Source organism: Pyrgilauda ruficollis, unplaced genomic scaffold, assembly GCF_017590135.1.
Source record: "Pyrgilauda ruficollis isolate IOZ18807 unplaced genomic scaffold, ASM1759013v1 scaffold142, whole genome shotgun sequence".
In the NCBI taxonomy this organism is placed as follows: domain Eukaryota; kingdom Metazoa; phylum Chordata; class Aves; order Passeriformes; family Passeridae; genus Pyrgilauda; species Pyrgilauda ruficollis.
In genome coordinates, this window is record NW_024512766.1 from 169,111 (window position 1) to 188,364 (window position 19,254).

At 43.8% G+C, this 19,254-nt stretch overlaps 1 protein-coding gene across 1 annotated transcript in view; it reads left to right on the plus strand.

Moving 5' to 3' along the window:
- Positions 1-19,254, plus strand: part of VWF (von Willebrand factor) — a 119,407-nt gene that overhangs the window by 20,825 nt on the left and 79,328 nt on the right. Inside the window, exons 8-15 of the mRNA XM_041460362.1 lie at positions 94-216; positions 2,988-3,099; positions 4,882-4,928; positions 7,856-7,992; positions 9,337-9,475; positions 10,073-10,173; positions 12,651-12,846; positions 13,425-13,640. Of these exons, the coding sequence (XP_041316296.1) occupies positions 94-216; positions 2,988-3,099; positions 4,882-4,928; positions 7,856-7,992; positions 9,337-9,475; positions 10,073-10,173; positions 12,651-12,846; positions 13,425-13,640 (1,071 nt within the window). The remainder of the gene's footprint in view (positions 1-93; positions 217-2,987; positions 3,100-4,881; positions 4,929-7,855; positions 7,993-9,336; positions 9,476-10,072; positions 10,174-12,650; positions 12,847-13,424; positions 13,641-19,254) is intronic.

Genomic DNA, 19,254 nt, shown 5'->3' on the forward strand with positions numbered 1-19,254 from the left:
TGTCTCTGTGGTTCAGCCCTTGATAATGAAAGGATTTGTTGGTTTGAGAGTTACTGAGGAATTAGCATTTCTAATTTCTTTTAATTGTTTCAGGGCCAAGATGTCCAGTTGGCATGGAATATAAGGAGTGTGTATCCCCATGTGCCAAAACCTGCCAGAGTCTGAATATCAATGAAGTGTGTCATGGACAATGTGTTGATGGCTGCAGCTGCCCTGGTAATTTATTTACTGGGTTATTTACAGAGAAACATTTGGCAGTCAGGCTACCTATTTTATTAGAAGAGAGAAAGCTGTGTCTTCCCTTAAATTTTCTTGAAATCAGAAACACTTCTTTTTTCTGGGACCATGCCCTAGAGTAATCCAGTTTCTGTAGAACATGTATGCTCACTCCATGAAAGGGCCATTTTTTCAGGGCCAATTAAAAAGTAAATGTTTCTGTGAAAATCAGTACCAACTAATATTCCAAGACTGCCTTTATTTCTTGGTGAGAGACTGCTTGCCTTTGATGTACTCCTGAATTGCTTGGGTTAAAGGCAAATACAGTTAGGGGAAGAAACAGCAGAGAATGTACTGAAGGAATTTCTTGCAGAAAAACAGTACATGTAGTGCTTGCACTGCAAATTCAAAGGACTCTATGATTTAGGTGGATAATTTATTATTGAATCTTCCATACAGGAGATTTGATTGGATTAAAGGGAACAGCCCAGCCACACCAATTTTCTACTTCTGTCTGTTGTACTTAAAACAACTGCAGGGGGAGAGCTTGGTTCCTGGCTTCAAAGCTCCACATGCTTCCATTTCTAGCTGATTTTTTTTTTTGTTTGATTTTGTTCATTGGGTGCTTTGTTTGTTTTGAATAGGACTATCTCTGCATTTCAGCCTGTCTGAGCTTTGTGAATGCACACAGGTGTTTAGTGTCCCCTTGTACAAGATGCCAAGTGTGATGGAGGCTTACAGAGCTTTGCTTTCGAAAACAAGGCAATAATGACAATGTCAGTCTTGTTTGAGGAGTGACTGCATTCAGAGTTTGGTAGTTTCCCATTCAGCTGCCAGTCTCTTGCTTGCTGGAGGTTCAGAAGTGTGGCAGGACCTCTGGAGATTATTTTGTTTTGAAGGATCCAACTACTGTATTTGTGCAGTCCTGGAAGTGTTGGAGAAAGCTGAAGGAAAGGAATCCTCTGGCTGCACAAGGGCTCTTGCTGTACTTTTCCTTTGGTAGATGCATTCGTCTGGGAAAGATCTAAGGAGACAGGAACTGAGAAGTGGAGAAGCAGGAGCTTCTCAGTAAGGGTAAAGGGCATGAGAATAACAATCAGCAGTTCAAAACTTTTACTGCTATTTGTTGCACAGCCAGAAAGGAAGAACCTGGATTTGAGTTTGATAGAAAACCAGGAGGATCTGACAGATGACTAGAGGGATTTTTGATGAGGATTCTACCTCCACTTAGCTTCCCTCCAGTGCTCCAAGGGCAAACAGGATCTGAAGGATGTTTTGTAGCAGCCTGAATTGCTGCTAGTATAGTCCAGGGTAAGGAAGCAAAAAGGACCTTTGCATAATATCCACAGATGTTTTATTCAGCCACGCAGTGAGATGATCAGGTCCCAGACACACACACGGAGGGTCCAGCTTTCTCTATACAGGGGCCTGGGGGCTGACCCTGGTCTCCGGGCAGTACAAAGATGAGGGCCAATCAGGGGAAGAGGGAGGGTGTGGCTCAGGAACATAGGAACAGGGGAAGGAGCCGATGGGGTGTAACAGCTTTTTGAGGGAAGCTTCTTGTGTTTCCCTAGACTAGGGAATGCCCCCCCGCCCAGGGTCTCCACAATGTTTGATGAATGTCTTCTTTAATTTTATTTTTTTTCCTCTGTTAAACGCCCCTCATGGTTACATTAATTGCTGTAAATGGAGTTACTCTTGCCAGAAAAATGCAGGCATTCTGTTTTCTTGTGCTCTCTGGAGAGCCATAGCACTCTTAAATGCTCAGATCTTGTTGTGATTCTCTCTGTCACTGGAAGGATTTTCTCAACAGCCAAGGTCTTTCCAGGCAGCTCTATGGGAAGAAGAGGAGAACGGAGACTTATCTGGGTCTTGCTGTCAGTGATGACTGCTGCTCCCAAGGAAAAGAGCCAAAATCTCTGCAGGCAATTGGAAGGAGTCCCTCAAAGAGAAGGCAGAGGGGTGTTCAAGAAAACAAATGTTTTGCCACGGCAGCTCTTTTGAAAATGGTGGAATATCAACTCTCACTCAATATAGGGATTGAATAGAAAGCACTATAAACTAGCAATAGAAGCAAGAAGTTTCTACCTTAGAAAAATCTTGTAATTCCTTTGTGCCTCTGTTTATCCTTGGAGGATAAATAGCTCTCTCTATAGAACAGGTAATTCTAGTTGTGTAATACGGAAACTTCAGCAGCTGGACCCAAGTTGGGAAGTTGGCCCTTTTGCTTTTTGCCTCTGCAGAAGTTCAGAAGTGGCTTCTTTCTCTCAGACTGTCTCTCCTAGACTTAAATGGTGTCCAAATTAGTTTCTTCATTCCTCACTTTAACTCATTTAACTCTCTTATGACAAATACAAGACCTGTGTGGACACCCTTTACTGCAGCCAGTGAAGTTCATGGTTTTTCCAACAGTCAAGTCCCAGGCCAGCACTTACCAACTTTGATTGTGCTCCCTGTGTTTAATTTGTTTATGTCCCAACATGTGTTCTGGACCTGAGGATATGCTGAGCAAAAAGATTTTCTGGGAGCACCAGAAATGCTTTGTTCAGCAGGTCTGAGGGAGAGGCAGCATCAGAAGGAAAGCAGACACCTGCCCTTGTGAGGCTTTTTGGCAAGCCTCATTCCTTTCTATTGCTGTCTGTGACTAAGTATGGATAATAATGCATATGAAGTCTTGGTAAAGGCTATGAAGAACAAGAAAATCTAATTGTATTTATGTTTCTGTCCCTGTGTGTGTGATATGGATGTCTGATGCTATTTGACCTATCCAGAGGGGCTACTCCTTGATGGTGAACACTGCATTGAAAGCTCTGACTGCTCCTGCATCCACTCTGGAAAACATTATCCTCCTGGCTTCACCATCTCCCAGGACTGCAACTCATGGTAAACCCTGTGCTGCTCTGATGTGGTTGCTGTAGATAAGTACTGCACACTGGTCAGTGACTGCTTTGCATTGTCTTTCTAGAAATCTACCTTTAAAAAATTTCCTTTCACTGGCAAAGGGCTTGCTCTCTTACTGGAATTCCCAGCCTCTTCCGAGAAGTGAGCTGTTCACAAAGGCAAAATCAGCTCTGTTTTTAAAGGGATATTTGATCTGATAGAACAACATGAAGGTCACAATCCTTCAAAGAGCAGAGAACTACCTGTTTCCTGTGGATAAGACAGACCAGCAGGTTCCCATGTCTGGGTAGTGTCAGCGGTGTTGTCTTTGTTTTGACTTCCTACATATATTTAACCTCTAGACCCCATTTCTTTCCAAGAGGAGTTAGCCTAAGGCACGTCCTTGGAACTTGTTACAGGGCTAATGAGTCTTCCTAGCATGGCTCACATTTTTTCTTTCGCTCCTGAGTACCAGACTGGAGGGGAAAACCAGCACTTTGCAGAAAGGAAGAGGAATTAGTCACATATTCCTGATCTGGTTTTGTGTTCAGTGTGAACGTATTTGTGCAAGGAGTTTGGACAACTCTTTACTCAGAAGTTTCCAGTTGGAGCACAGAAGGAGGAGGACTCAATGAAGGCCATGACATGCAGAAGAAAGGTGGTCTGTGCATCATCCCTGTTAATTAGAAGCTTTTCATTACCTGCACCATGTGTCCCAGAACACAAGCCATAACCATGACATTAGCGTTTTATCTTTTTCCTTGCAGTCCTCTGCAGCTTTCAGCTTGGCCACATTGTTCAACCTTAGTGCTCTTGGGAGATGAGTGTAGCCTGACAGGCTGGGTTTTTTATTGCTTGTGTTTTGTTACTGCTTCCTATTATTCAAACTTGATGCTGCTGTGGAGAACGTCATTCCGTTGACTCTGCGTTTAACATCCTCCATAATCTGCCTCCCCACAAATGGTTTTCAGGGGCTGGGATAATTAAAGGAATGAGAAGAATATAGTAGCTCTTGAAACAAGGAGTGTAGAGAGGGTTGTGGAAGACACTGGAAGTGATCACAGCTGGGAAGTTTGATGTAAGAAGAAGCAAAGGGGAATAGATTTGCTTAAGGGCTAGTGAGGCAACTTTCACTGCCTAAAGATGGGCTGTCAAGAGGATGGGGCCAAACTTTTCTCAGAGGCAAACAGGAAAGGGTTGTGAAGCAATGGACACAAGCTGCAAAGGAAATTCTGTTTTGACACAAAGAAAAATTCTTCTCCCTTCTCCAGTGCTGTACTGGGACAGCTGCTCAAAGAGGCTGTGGGACCTCATCTTGGATATCTCTAAACTCAAATGGGCAAGGTCCTTACCCACCTAATCCAGCTTTGACATTGCCTTCTCTGAGGTGGGGATTGTAGTAAATTATTTTCCTAGAAGTCCCTTCAAACATTTTTTCCCCTGTGATTTTGTTGTATTGATAGATATACCTTGAGAACTGCATTGTACTCATTCCATATCAGTGGAATATAGCTGAAAATTCCATTAAACACAGATCTGTGACAGAGAAAAATAGAAATCCTTGAGTTCTGCAACCATACCCATTCATATTATCAGCAGTTGCTGTCAAATGATGGGAAGAAGGGATGAATACATTAAGAAATGAGGTTATGGGAGATGGAAGGGATACTGGGGACTGATCTAACTTCCCTGGGACAGATGACCATTTTCAGTTTTTTGGGAAAAATGTGCAACAGGAGATTTATGTTCATGTACTCTTGCTTAACTTGCTACTCTCTTTCCTAGCATTTGTCGACGTGGCATGTGGATCTGCAGCAATGGGGAATGTCCAGGTATGTTGGCTTTACTCTTTTCAGGTTTTGACAAATAAGCCTTTCCTACGTCCCTCCCACTCATGCCCCACTTATGGTTTTGGTTTTTTTTACCCAAAAAAGCAAATCTTTGTTTTTCCTTGCTTACTCCAGTAATGATCCAGTTGGATCCTGCTTTTGAGTTCTTCTCCTGAGACAAGTCAGACATTGCCCTGTGTGGTTTATGTGTAGCAATGAAAAATCCTGTTTGGTGGGAAGGCCAGTTCCTGCTTTGATTACTTAGCTTGCCAGTTATAAGGGTCTGTATGTTCAGAGGGTTGGCTTGCAGGTAGAGGAACACTCCTGGCTTTCTTTGACCAGGTACAATTTCTCATTGTACCTTTTTGACCATGACAATTCCCTCATGGTTATGTTGTGGGTGAAGAGCCACAGCCCCAGGGAGAAAGTGGCTGCCCTGCCTTCCATGGGTGCTGGCAGATTGGAGAGGCAGCTCTGCAGATGCAGGCTGAGGTTATGGCTGGACAGGAAAACAGCAGATTTGTGGGCTTTGGTGGTTTTTTGTTGAGATGAGACTGTGCAACCCTCACAAATTAGGGGAATTGCAACAATCTTAAGGTGTTCTATAAAAAAAGTCTGTCTTTTTCTAGTAACATGAAACTTGCTTGACCCATCAATGCTCTGTTTCCTCCTGCTTTAGAACAAAAGAGCACTTCCCCCAAAGTATCAGCACTTAAAGAAGAGGATGGGGGGTGGTGTATGCAAATATTCAAAATGGAGATGACATTTTTAGTGAGCTGTCCCCTGTGCTTGTTGATTAAGGATCTTTTCAAGTGCAGAAAATCTCACTGTCTAAAACACAGCTTCAAGGACACAGCCCAGGCTGATTCATTACATCTTTTAGCTAATGGGCCGCAGCATGATTACAAACAAGAAATAGATGCTTTTCAAACTTCAGTTTTTCCTTAGGTTACAGCTTTTAATGTCCTTCCTCTCTGGGCTGTGATGAGTACTCTGTGGGCCAAATTTTTATCCTTAACTCCAGCAACACTTTCTTCATAGTGATTATAGAAGTGAAGAAAAATCTGGTATTGAGGCTTGCACACAGATGTTGATCTCCAGCTCTGTGCAAGAGGCAATATAGCATTGCAGCCTTTTTCTGAACTGGGAAGATGTCCCAAATGAGCAGAAGTGGAAAAGAAAGGCAGCTTATTTTTGTACCTTCTGCCATTATATCTAAATCAGTTTTCTGCTAGGCTTGTTCAAGGCTGAATGTTGTATACCTGCAGCTGTTGTACATATGCCTGCTAAAAACTGTACTGAGACAGTATGGGAGAGCAGCAAAACCTCCCAGAGTAGGCAAATTTATATTGTTACCTGTGCTGTTTGTCTCTACTTGAAGTAATACTGTGGCATATTTTCACTGTTGGTTAGTTACCACAAATATTTCTAAAATCATGTATCCAGAATATTTTAGGTATTTACTTGTATAAGCTTTAGGTAGTTCTGTTTTTCTTTTGGCCAACATTTTTTTTTTGTTGTTGTTTTTTTGTTTCTTTTTTTTGGTCAGGAAAGATTGCTTTCATATGGTAGGAGTGAATTTCCCAGCTGTAAATTTGGTGATAAGGTGTATCCAAAGGTGGAGCTGGCTGACACTACCAAGAGGCTTTCAAGCTGATATCATAACAAAAATAATTATGAAGGCAGAAGGTTTCAGGAAATTTCATGGGATGCATTATATCAAATGGAGTAGACAGAGGGACCCATAAGTGAAGACTTGGCTGTAGAAAAGAAAACTCGCTTTCAGGAGCAATGCCAAAGGCTGGGACTTGTCTTAGATAGCAGTCCTCAGTTCTCTGTGCTTCAAACCTGTCCTTGTGTCCTTGTTGCAGAGAATGCCCTGAAAATCAAACTCCAAGGGATGACAAACATCCAGGAGGTGCTGGACTTCTCTTAGGGGGAATCAGAGCTGTGCAAGGCTGGGAATCCTCAGGATCTGTACTTTAGCACCAGCTGGTTTAAGATAGTAAACACTAAATAATATGCTGAAGAGGGAAATTTCCACATGATGTTCATTAGACAGATCTGTGGGACACAAAGGCAGCGAAGAGAGTAACTCATGGAGCTCACCTGCCAGCTTGTAACATTTAACCCTTCTCCAGCCTTTGGCTGGTGATGGCCAGTGTAGGCCCAGCACTTGAATTTTGTTCTGGATGAGGGAGTGGCTGCCTTGTTTGCCATGGGATCATCTGTAAGTGTGATGGTCTTCTCATATGGAAGATTTTCTTTGCAAGCTCTGTGGAGTTGGAGTCTTTCCGTGTGTTTGCATGACTAGATCCCAGCTGTGGTATTGGGATACTGCCTTCCTGGAACTGAAAAGCCACAACTTACCAAAACACTTTCAAATGTTGATATGTTTAAATAGCTCCTTTTTCTAGTAGAAAGATGGTCCAGCCAGGCTTTCACATTATTCTGTGAGGACTTTAGATGTAGCTATTGTAACTATAGAATTATTTTCAACTTTCTGTTAGTTGAGATGATGGTTCAGGGTAAAGTCCAACATAAATTCTACCCTTGGAAGGACTCCCACAGACATTATCTTCCAGCTCTTCATTCTCATAAGGTATTTTATGTTAAAATAACTTACTGGTATTTAAGGCATCCCAACAAAAGAATATAGGCTTTTCCATAGGCACAAAGTTCAGCTCTTGACTGTGATTTATTCTGTGTTCCCCAGTGGTTGTTAGTTCCTCTGTTACTACTAGTAATGCCTTGCGGAAATAAACAGTGAGATAAGGATTATGCTGGTGCTTTCTGGTCTGTATGGAGCTTGGATCTTGTACAACCTGTTCCATGAGGGCTGCTCTTCCTCCTCAGAGGCTTGTAGGGGCTAAGCAGGAATTTGCTTGAATCTGGCACTGGGATGATTAATGGCTTTTTGCTTTTTCCAGGGGAATGCTCTGTCACCGGCCAGTCCCATTTCAAAAGCTTTGACAACAAGTATTTCACCTTCAGTGGGATTTGCCAGTACTTATTTGCCAAGGATTGTGTGGAAAATTCCTTCTCTGTGATCATCCAGACGGTGCAGGTAACAGCAGCCTTGACTGGTGCCTCTGCGCATGCTCTTGAGAGCGGGGGCAGGACTGTGGGACTATGACATGAATTGCAGAAGCACAGACCAACAGAAGTAATTTCCCTATGAGATAATTAGTTTAAATAACAGATACAGTCTTTCTCCTTAGTTAATAAGTGTTTTGCTTCTCCTCACCACCATTCCCAGGAGCCTGGGGATGGAGATTCGTGATGAGGTTTGGAGAATGGGCCCTCACCAACTCTTTGCCAGCTGAACAAACAGAGGTGAGGGTGCACCCCTTGCCAAGCACCCTGGCTGCTGGTGCCTCCCTAATGCCTGTGGGGAAAGGACATTTCCTTGGACACCAAGCAGAGTGCACTGGCAGAGCACTGCCTTGCTTTGTTTCCCATTTAGTCAGATTGGCTGGTGATTTTTTTGTACTCAGACAGCAGCTCCTGACTTTCTTTGCTGCCTCCCCTGATGGATGTGTGAGAGGCAACTGCAGAGAGGCAGGAAAGGGAGCCAGACCAATGCAGGGAGGGATGGAGACCCTAAAGGGGGATGTCACAGGGAAGTTTACACAGTTGTGAAATGAATCGACCAGTTGTGCTTGGGAAAAGGTGAACAAACCTGGAGACTGAAAAGGACCCTGAGGGAAGGAGAGGGGAAGAGAGGTGATGGGGATAGAGGAATTGAAGGCAGGGAGAGATGCAATGGAGACAGGAGACTCACAGGAGGGAAGGGGAGTATCAGCCTGTCCAGCAGCACCAGGGAAGTTGCAGGCTTTGGAGAAATGGGCTGTGACAGTTATCCATACCATCTGCATCTGTCTCCTGCATTAGAGAGCTCTGATAGTGCAGCTCTGAGGTCATCAGTGCTTGGGAACCTGCAGGACGGGTTTCCACTGAAACTACCCTTTTGAAACCAGGGAGGAGATATTCGAAACAGGGAGGAGATATGCCTCCCCCCCAGTCCCTTTTCCTCAACTGGGTATCCTACAGCTGGGAAAATAAACACCCCAGGAGTCTTGGGTAATGTGAACTGCGTGGTTGTTTCGTAGGCTGTATGGGTCAGGTGTCCTTCCGGCTCCTGCCACAGCACTGGGGCTGGTCACTGCCAGGGGTCTGGCCCACAGATCCCTTTCCAAGTTCTGAGATGGGGAGCTCAGCCATGGTGTGTGATTAATGGGATAATGGAGGGAAGGCTGCCAGCCTGCTGTTTGTGGGATGCAGAAACTAGATCTATAAAACCAGCGTGACTCTCAACACCTTTCAAATTAGATGCCAAAATGCCTTCTGGGACTAAGTCACCAAGAAAGTGAAAACTGGATGTTTGAGGCAGATTTTCCCTTCTCTGCAGTGTGCAGATGATCCTGATGCCGTTTGCACTCGCTCAGCTTCTGTCCGGATCCGGGATATGGACAACAGCATCATTAAAATGAAACATGGAGGAGGAGTTTCGCTGAATGGGCAGGACATACAGATCCCTTTGCTGCAAGGTGTGTTCACATGGTCTGACTCTGGCCAGCCACTGAAAGCCTCCTGCTTAGCAGTGGTTTTAGACATGCCTTAACCCAGCTGAATCAAAGAGTGTTTTCAATGCCAAACTCTCTTGCAGTCTCTTCTAGAGGCTCTGGCATTTCAACTTCTCCCCATGCAGCAGACAGATCTTGACTTGGCTCCTCTAAAATCAGAAAAATTAAGCTGGTCTGCACTTGTGAGATTTGTGAAAATCACTGTTGGTCTATTTTGTTTAAAATTATTGTTTTTCAACAGAAGCTTGAAAGCATGGAATCACAGAATAATTTGGTTTGGACCTTAAAGGTCATCTGGTTCAACACCCCTGCCTTGGGCAGGGACACCTTCCACTATCCCAGGTTGCTCTGAGCCCCATCCAACCTGGCCTTGGATACTTCCAGGGATGGAGCAGCCGCAGCTGCTCTGGGCAACCTGTGCCGAGGCCTCAGCAACCTCACAGAGAACAATTTGTTCCTAATATCCAATTTAAACCTGCTCTCTGTCAATGTAAAGTCATTCCCCTTTGTCCTGTTGCTACATCTTGTAAAAGCTCACTGGCACCCTGTGGTTGCCTTCAGGTGCTCTCCGTGTCCAGCGTGTGGTGAGGAGTTCAGTTCGCCTCACCTATGGGGATGATCTGCAGATTGACTGGGATGGTCATGGAGAACTCCTAGTGAAGGTACTTTTTCTGTTTTTTTTTCTGCCTGCTTGCCCCCTCTCTTGTTCCACCCAAATATGTACAAAGATTTTCTTGTCTGAAGTCAGAAGTTGCTTTTTGTTGCATGTAGGAATTCTGTTCTCTTTTGCTACTCCCAGAGTAATATACAGGTTCTTTTGTATTCCAGAAACAAACACTTCATCTTACAGCAGCTTGGTAGCTATTTTCACCTCCCCCTTTTTTCTTTTCTTTTTTTTTTTTTTTTGTATGTGTGTCTAATGACAGCTGTTATTAACCATGAACAGTTTTGTGTTTTGTTCAGCAGACATCCTCCAAACCGGAGTTTTGTTTTTGTTTGCTTTGACTGCCCTGTCTAAACCAACAGATGTGAACGACTTAAAATAAGGGAAGGAAAGGCCCCCAGAGACAGTTACTCATATTTTCCAGGAAATAGAAATCAGTTCATAGAAGATGTGTTGTGGGCTCCTTCTACTGTAAGGAATATTTGAAGTCAGCCTTGATTAACAATTAGGTTTTGTTGGTGCTGCAGACACAGCAAAGTGTAGAAAAATGAAGCCAGGTGTAACAGAAATTATCTATTAGGAAGCTGTAACCACAGCCCTGCTGCCTTTGAACCCCCCTTTTAGTAGGGTCTGCTCACTGAGAGGAGTCTTGCCAAGAAAACCAGTTTTTCTGGGATATTCACACTGCCCTCCTTGAACCACGGTGTTGCTTTTGCATTCTCCTTGCCTGCCCCAAAATCTGGCTTAAATGTCATGTCTGGCATGGTACAAAGGGTTATGAGAACCAGTTCAGAACTGAGTTCAAGAGTTGAAAAGAAAATAGATAAGAAAGGTCTGGAATAATTTTAGAAAGCATCTGTGGGTTTGTGGTTGTTGTTTTGATTTAACCTCTCTCTCTGTGCTCTGAGGGTCCTAAAAGTTCTTTGGGGGCTTAGAATAATTCACTTCAGTCCCTTGGCACATCTCAGGAATTTTGGCTTTCCTCAGTATTTTTCTCCCTGGTCAGAGACCCATATAACCTGGCAAATTTTTTGTCCCACTGAAAAAACCATAATTTTCTGCTTCAGATCCTCTACCCTTAAGACCAGTGGAAGTTTCTCCAGTTGTCTGCTCCTTCCCTTGCTTGGCATCTAAAGCATCCCTTTAATTGCTTTTGGAGAGTTATTTTATGCTGGATTTGGAGACTGACCTGTTGCCAAGTATTGCTGACAATAATTGGAGGAAGTGATACACTTCCATTACCTTGTTCTGGCAAAAATTCTTCCTGTGTTCCTCAAGAAGGCTCTCTTTTCTGTGACTGCCTGATATTTGTGATTTAATCTTCCACTCCAAAGTACTCCACAATTTGGACTTGTGTGAGTCACTGCTCCATCTGCAGAGTGCATGAAAGAGTAGTAATACTCTTAGTATTAAGAATATTTATTCTCTAATTGCTCTGTTTGATGCTCCATATTTATTCTCTGACCCCCATGTTTGAATGCTGCATAGTATGAGGTTATATTTTGGAGGATGCTTTTTATTTTTATTTGTACAGAAAAACTGTTTTCTTTGAAAATGTGGATTTTTCCAACTTTTTTTTGTTTCACTGGTTACTTCTGCAAGCCTGCCTAAACTAGCTTTCAGCTACATAGATAGAGAGGGCTAATGTAGCATCAGAGGTCCTGTGTTTGTAATGTACCTGTAATGTAGTGTTTGTAATGTACCTGAGCTTTACTCTTAACAGAAACTGACAGTTCCTACTAAAATAAAAGTTATTGGTGCCTTTGTGATGCAGATGTTGCTTAGGAGATTTCTTCCTGTTTGCTTCTAGGTTTAGGGTCATCTTTCAGCTGCTCCTTGATTTGCAGCAGGAATAAAACAGGGTGAAAAGTGCACCTGCTCTTTGTATTGTTGGAAATTCTGCTTTTAGTGTGCTTGAAGTTCCTCTGGGCAGCAGGAATCTCTGATATGAGGTAGCTTTAGGGGGTATTAGTTTATTCTTTATTTTATCCAGGGTCCTCAGTATAGAGGGGAACATCTCCAGTATTGCCTCAATTTTGTGATAAAACAGCCTGTTTAAATTTCCTTCATCATCCAATTTTCCTTTAAAATGTGAAGTGCTCGCAGGTGCCATTGGAGTTGCATTTTCAAAAAATGCAACCCCCCACTGTTGCCCTGCTCATTTTATGAATAAAGGGTGAGAACAGTGAAAGACTAAACTGGACTGCTGATCAAGGCATAAAAATAAGCTGTTTTTCTCTTAGTCACCCTTTGAAATTCACTCTACTGTGCAAAAATTGTCCTGCAGCGACTAATAGTAGCAATTTCATTAGAAGTTTGAAAATACAGTACAATGGCATTGTGTCTGTAGCATTTTGATGTATGTTTGAGAATTTTCTGGACTATTCAATTGTGTATGGCTCATTCCTTAAAAAATCTTGCTCTACAGTGGTAATCTGTTCTGGAAGATGACCAGGCTAATGTTGTGTTCCTTAGGTGTCCCCAGTCTACTCTGAAAGGATGTGTGGGCTGTGTGGAAATTATGATGGGAACCAAGGGGATGACTTTCTTACACCTTCTGGCATGGTGGAATCCCTTCTGGAAGACTTTGGAAACTCCTGGAAGCTCAATGCAGACTGCCAGGACTTGTTAAAACAAGACAGTGACCCCTGCAACCTCAATCCTCATTTAGGTACTGAACTCTATCCAAAATTAACATGTGCAGCAAATGGTGATCTTCCATTTACATAAAAAAAAAGGAAAATAAAGAAAAAGAGAAGAAGCTAATGTTGCTTACATTACCACCAGGGTGGCTGTAATATGTGTTTTAAAAACCCCAATAAACAACAGCAACAAAAAAACCACACACAGAGACACTTGTATTGATGCAGGCTTCGTAAGGAAAACATAATATTTTGTGAAAATTGAAAAAAAAAGCCAACTAGTTTAATTTTGCAAATATAAAAAGGCAGCAGAAAGCAAAGGCCCTGTAAAGGGAATTACAGCACCAGAAATAGTGATAACAGAATATAAAAGCATTGCTTTTCCTTGATTTGTTTTACTATTGAAACTTTATTCTTTCAGTAGGGCTCATGACGTATGAGCTATAGTGCTATCTGTGCCTGCCTGATCCTGTTTTATTCTTGTGGAGTTTGGTTATTTTTTCTTTTATAAAAAGAAGAGAAAATGCTTAGTGTGGCTTGTCTGGCTTTCCTTGAAAACCACTTGATTGATTGATTCAGTATGAGCATGCTGTTTTTCTCTTTTTAGCCAAATATGCTGAGGATTCCTGCTCAGTTCTGATGTCTCCTGCCTTTGAGCCTTGTCACCATGAAGTGAGTCCCACTCCCTATGTGAAGAACTGCCGCTTTGATGTTTGCTCCTGCTCCAGTGGCAAGGACTGCCTGTGCTCTGCCATTGCTAATTATGCAGCAGCCTGTGCCAGGAAAAGCATCCTGGTGGAATGGAGACAACCCAACTTCTGCCGTAAGTGCACTGCTGCTCCAACCCACTTATTGTCCTCCTCCTGAAGGAATTTTTCTAGCAATGTTGTGTGAAAGACTTAGAATGAGATGCTGGATTTTCCTTATGGCAAATGATGAGAGTAAATCTTTCCTCCACACTGGTAAGGATGCAAAAGGTGTTCCCAGGGACTGCTCAGCACTAGGGGAGAGAAGCATTGATCTGACACAGCTCCACAGAATTTTCCCTGGGATTTCCATTTTCAGCTATTCACCTGGAAACTTTCTGAATGTCCTAGGGTAGGAATCTCCCAAGTGATTTGTAGTAATCCATGAACTGCCTTTTTTTGAGGCCCAAGCTTCCCAGGTCCTGACCTCGTCAATGACTCCTGAACATGGGGTTATAAAGGAAGCACAAAAGGACAAGACAAACTTGTATCAGAAGAGAATTTTGGCAGTCTTGTGGCACCACCCCTGCTCACAGAAAGGCTAAATTACTGTAGATTGCCTGAGGTTTTGTCCAGACAAATTTTGAATATTTCCAGAAAATCGAGGTACCACAGCCTCTCCAACATGTCTCTCTCTTATCCAGGACAAGATTAATAGCCAAACTGCCAAGAGGCTGGAGCAGAAGAGTCTAACACCTTTCATTTCTTTTATTTCTCTCTTAGGTCAATGTGGTAGGAAAAAATCCATTGCCATGTAAATTTGATTGAGCACAGACATACTTTTCCCATAAATATTTGTGAAGTGAATGTTTTTCCATTTTCCTGAGCAACTTTGTTATAAAGGAAAGACAATTGAAAAATCTGGGGGAAAGCATGTGTGCTTGGCAGCTCTCCAGATTTGTTCTGTTACTTTTACCCAAGCAGAGGATGGGAAAAACATTTATAAACTGAGTGTGTAGAAAGTGGAAAAGATAGAGGTCTCTGGCCTTTGACCTGGTAGTGTCTGCAAGGTCAGTAACCACAACTTTTGCAGACTGGAGAGTGCTTGCTGTGAATGAGAACAAACCCAGTTTATATTAAACTGCTGCATGGTTTTATAATTTTTTACCTAGTTTATGTAAATGTTCAGATAGTGGAACAGTAATGTAATAAAAATCCTTTCAGAACTCTACAGGTCTGGAGGCTGAAAGAAAGAGCAGTGATAATGCCCCATTACTCTTTCTGTAATTGAACAAGTCAATTTTCACAATTAATCTTTAATAGTGCAGAACGGCTTTTTCCTTTCTGTGCATTACAGAGAGCTTTGTGCTCTCACAAAATGACAATTTCCCTGATTGCGGATCCATCAGCCCCCATTAAATAATCCTGGTGCCCTAGACATCTCCTGACACGTGAAGGAGAGCAATCCCTCTTTCTTAATGGGTTTGAGATGTGAATGTGCAGGCTGTGTAATTTGTGCTGATGGCCCAATGCACTGAATGTGTGTTTCACCCCTACCTTCATCCCCAGAGATTTGGTTTCTTGGGAAATGACTTGACAGAGCCAGTTTGCTTGATTTGGAGTAAATAAGTGTCAGGGAGCAAAGTCAATAGTATAGCACAGCATTTCTGCTGTGTGTCAACCTATCAAGTGCATTCAGCTCCCCAATCTTTGACTTTATTTTAGTTGCAGTTTGATTATTTAAGTCCTGAGTCATACTCCTGTAACTGCACTCCTATGCATGAATAAGTGCTAGAGCCAATCCCTTCATGCTGCAAAGGAGGAGCAGACAGGCCACACTGTGAAGGGCTGTGTCTCTTGTGCAGCTCGTGCAGCTGCATGTAAAAAATTGGTTAAAACCTAGGTTGAATGGCTGAGCCGAGAGAGTGGTGGTGAATGGAGCTAAACCAAGCTGGGGGCTGGTCACTGGTGGTCTTCCCCAGGGCTCAGTAGTTGGGCCAGTTTTATTTAATATTTTAATGAAGGATCTGGATGAGGGGATCGAATGTGTCCTCAGTCAGTTCATGGACAGCACCCAGCTGGGTGTGAGTGTGGATCTGCTGGAGGGCAGGAAGGCTCTGCAGAGGGATCTGGACAGGCTGGATCCATGGGCCCAGGCCAGTGCTCTGAGATTCCACAAGGCCAAGGGCCCGGTCCTGCCTTGGGTCACACCAGCCCCCTGCAGCTCCAGGCTGGGGCAGAGGGGCTGGAAAGCTGGGAAAGGCCCTGGGGGTGCTGGGGACAGCACTGGACAGGAGCCCAGGGGTGCCCAGGGGGGCAGGAGGCCAATGGCACCTGGGCTGTGCCAGCCCTGGTGTGGCAGCAGGGCCAGGGCAGTGACTGTCCCCTGGGCTGGCACTGCTGGGGCCACACCTCAGATCCTGGGGCACTTCTGGGAACCTCAGGACAAGAAAGACATTGAGGGGCTGGAACCTGTCCAGGGAAGGGGACGGACCTGGAGAAGGTTCTGGAGCACAAATCTGATGAGGAGGAGCTGAGGGGGGTCTAAGCCGGAGGAAAAGGAGGCTCAGGGGAGACCTTCTCACTCTACAACTCTGACAGGAGGGTGCAGCTAGGTGGGGCTTGGGGTCTGCTCCTAGGGAACAAGGGACAAGAGGAGAGGAAATGGCCTCAGGTTTCACCAGAGAGGTTCAGATTAGGTTGTATGTAAACATTCTTCATGGAAATTGTTATCAAGCACTGGTACAGACTGCTCAGAGAAGTTGTTGAGTCACCATGCCTTGAGGTATTTAAAAACCACATGGATGTTGCACTTAGGGACAAGCTTTAGTGGTGGCCTTGGCGGTTGTGAGGTTAATGGCTGTATTCAGTTATTTTAGTCTTTTCCAATCCAAATGTTTACCTGTCCCATGTGTGTATAGTTCTGTGGCACAGAGGAATCCATCAACAGCTCCCTAGATCTTCCTTCACAACATTCACTGTTGCTAAGCCCATTATGTTCCTTAGTGTGGTAATGCTGGAGCTGTTGGTGGCTTTGCATGCCTTCTGTCTGTTGGTGGCTTTGCATGCCTTCTGTAAGAGGATTTGTATAGGAAAAATCTAAGAGTGCTGGAGTAGGGAATTAAGGACAGGCTCTGAGCAGCATCTGAGAATGGCTACAGGGTGTGGTGGGCCTCAGCATGGCAGAGAAGCTGTGTTAAATCTAGTCCTGGCAGGGTGCACCTTCACTCAGAGGTGGCAACATTTCACCTTGTGCTACTTGAGGAACTGGTCATGGTTTGTCTCTTTCACTCTGATTTCAAAACCTGCCCACAAGAACTGCATGAGCTGGTCGATGCAAACACATTTTTTCCAATGCTTTCCCGCTGTTTCTCATCTTATTTCTGAGATGGGCTGTGCTTTGAGCACAGCATTGAGCTGTTTTGGTTTTATAGAAGCCATCCACAGAGATTAGATGCACCTTGCCTTTTCCTCTAATTTTCCTGTCAATCATGGCATGGGGTTTTTTTTTGTAGTGGCAGTGTATTACACAGTGTACAGACATCAGGCCTTTCCTAGGGCACTTGTCTTGCCTTTTTGCTGTTAAAAACAGATGTTGCTGGGAAGGGATAGAGCAGTGTATTGGAATGTGCAGTGTAAGAATGGCATTTGGAAGCATAACTGGAAAAACGGGATGTTCCAAAAATTTTAGGAGGTACATGGGCAAGGAAAATCATAGAATGGTTTGGGTTGAAAGGGATCTTAAAGATCATGTTCCAAGGGACACCTTCCACTAGACCAGGTTTTTCCAAGTCCCTTTCATCCTGTCCTTGAACACTTCCAGGGATGGGGCAGCCGCAGCTTCTCTGGACAACTGCTGCCAGAGCCTCAGCACCCTCACAAGGATGAATTTCTTCCTAACATCTAATGTAAAATTGCTGCCTTTGAGTTTGGAGCCATTTGCACACATGGATTACAAAGGTTTATCTAGGAAAGGAATCTACTGCAAAGTTGTCCTTGTGGATAGGGAGTGTTACAACTAACTAGAAAGTAGGGCAGGATGTTGGGCTCAGTTATCACATCCTTTTTTTGAATCTTGAAACTCATAAACTGATGTACCCATCTGAAATCTGCCAAACCAGTCCCATGTTTCCAGAGGATCATGTGTAGCAAATAGTACTTTTGGCTGAGGCCTTGTGGTTGTCCTGCTGGGATGTGCCTTTAATAATGAAAGTTATTTTTAAAATGGTCCTCAGCCCTGGGCTGTGCCTGTTCAGGGTTTGATTTACTGCAAAGATCAGGTAAATCAGAAGCACATTTTTGTGAATGCTGCCAAAACTTCCTGTAACAGTGAATGAGTTTATCTTCTGCTCAGTCCAGAGTTGGGAAGCATTTGCTGTATTGATGAGCACACATTTCTTGGGCTGTGTTGTGAAAGGTACATTAAGCAGTTTGGGCACAAGTCCCAAACTTGGGAGATTTTTGCTCTTAAGAAGGTTTCAAGTAGCCTTAGGTGCATCTGGGCTGGATTTTCAGTGTGGAGTGTTATACTCCCATGTATGGGGATGCAGGAACCTCAAGAGAAGCTGGTGCAGCCATGTCTCTCTCCAGTAGGCAGGAATAATTCTTCATTTCAGAAGAGTTTTGTGAAGGTGACCACAAGCCACTGGTCAGCACATATGCCTTGCTTTGCTAGTCCAGCCAACACCTGGCTGAAGCTGCAGGAATATCCTGTTATTCCATGACTGCTGGAGTTCCCAGGGATGTGTGCTAGAGGACAGTAGGGATTATCACATCATTCTGCAGGAATGACAAGAGGAAGGGGCTTTCTCTGTAACCCTTTGATCTTGGTTTCAGCAAGGTACAAATGTGCCAACTTTCATTTGCAGCTGCTTCCCTGAACATCGTTCCTCATAACCTTACAACTGTTTGCTGTGGAAGGTTGCTACAAACGACAGTATAATTTCTGGTTATCAGGAGGCCTGTTAAATTCAAACTCTTGATAAAACAAGCTCGTTTCTTGTCTTCTGCAATGTGTTGTCATAGCTGCCACCTAGTGCTGATGCTGATGTGTGCAGAGGTGAATGCCTTAAAATCGGCCCTGTAGAAGTGGAGGTTTTAAAAACAAAAAAGCCAAAATGGCTACAAGGGCCATAATTAGTCTCCATATAAAAGAATTCATCATCAAAAAGTGTTAGTATCAAGGTTTGGCTCCATGATTGCTAAATTACTTCATTATTTGCACCTGTTTCCATAGAAATCACAGAGTGCTTCTGGGATGTGAGGCTGTTGAGTATTGCAGCACTCGTGTTTACCAAAGCAGAAAAATACTTTTCTACTTATTTTGACCAAATTGTCCCTAAAGATCTTGCAAAGGAAGAGAGGTGGAATGTGTACATGACACTTGTAATGCTCTTAATGCATGGGATTGTGGAATGATTTGGGTTGGAAGGGACCTTACAGACCATGCCATTCCAACCCCCTGTCATGGGCAAGGACACCTTCCACTAGCCCAGGTTGCTCAGAGCCCCATCCAACCTGGCCTTGGACACTTCCAAGAATGGGGCAGCCACAGCTTCTCTGGGTTACCTGTGCCAGGGCCTCACTACTCTCACAAATAAAGACTTTTTACCTCACACCCAATCTAAACCTGCTCTCTGTCAGTGTGAAGCAATTCCCCCTTGTCCTGTCACTCCAGGCCCTTGCCAAGAGTCTCTCTCCATCTTTTTTGTAGGTTCCCTTCAGGAGAGCTTCAGTTAGGTTATCCTGACT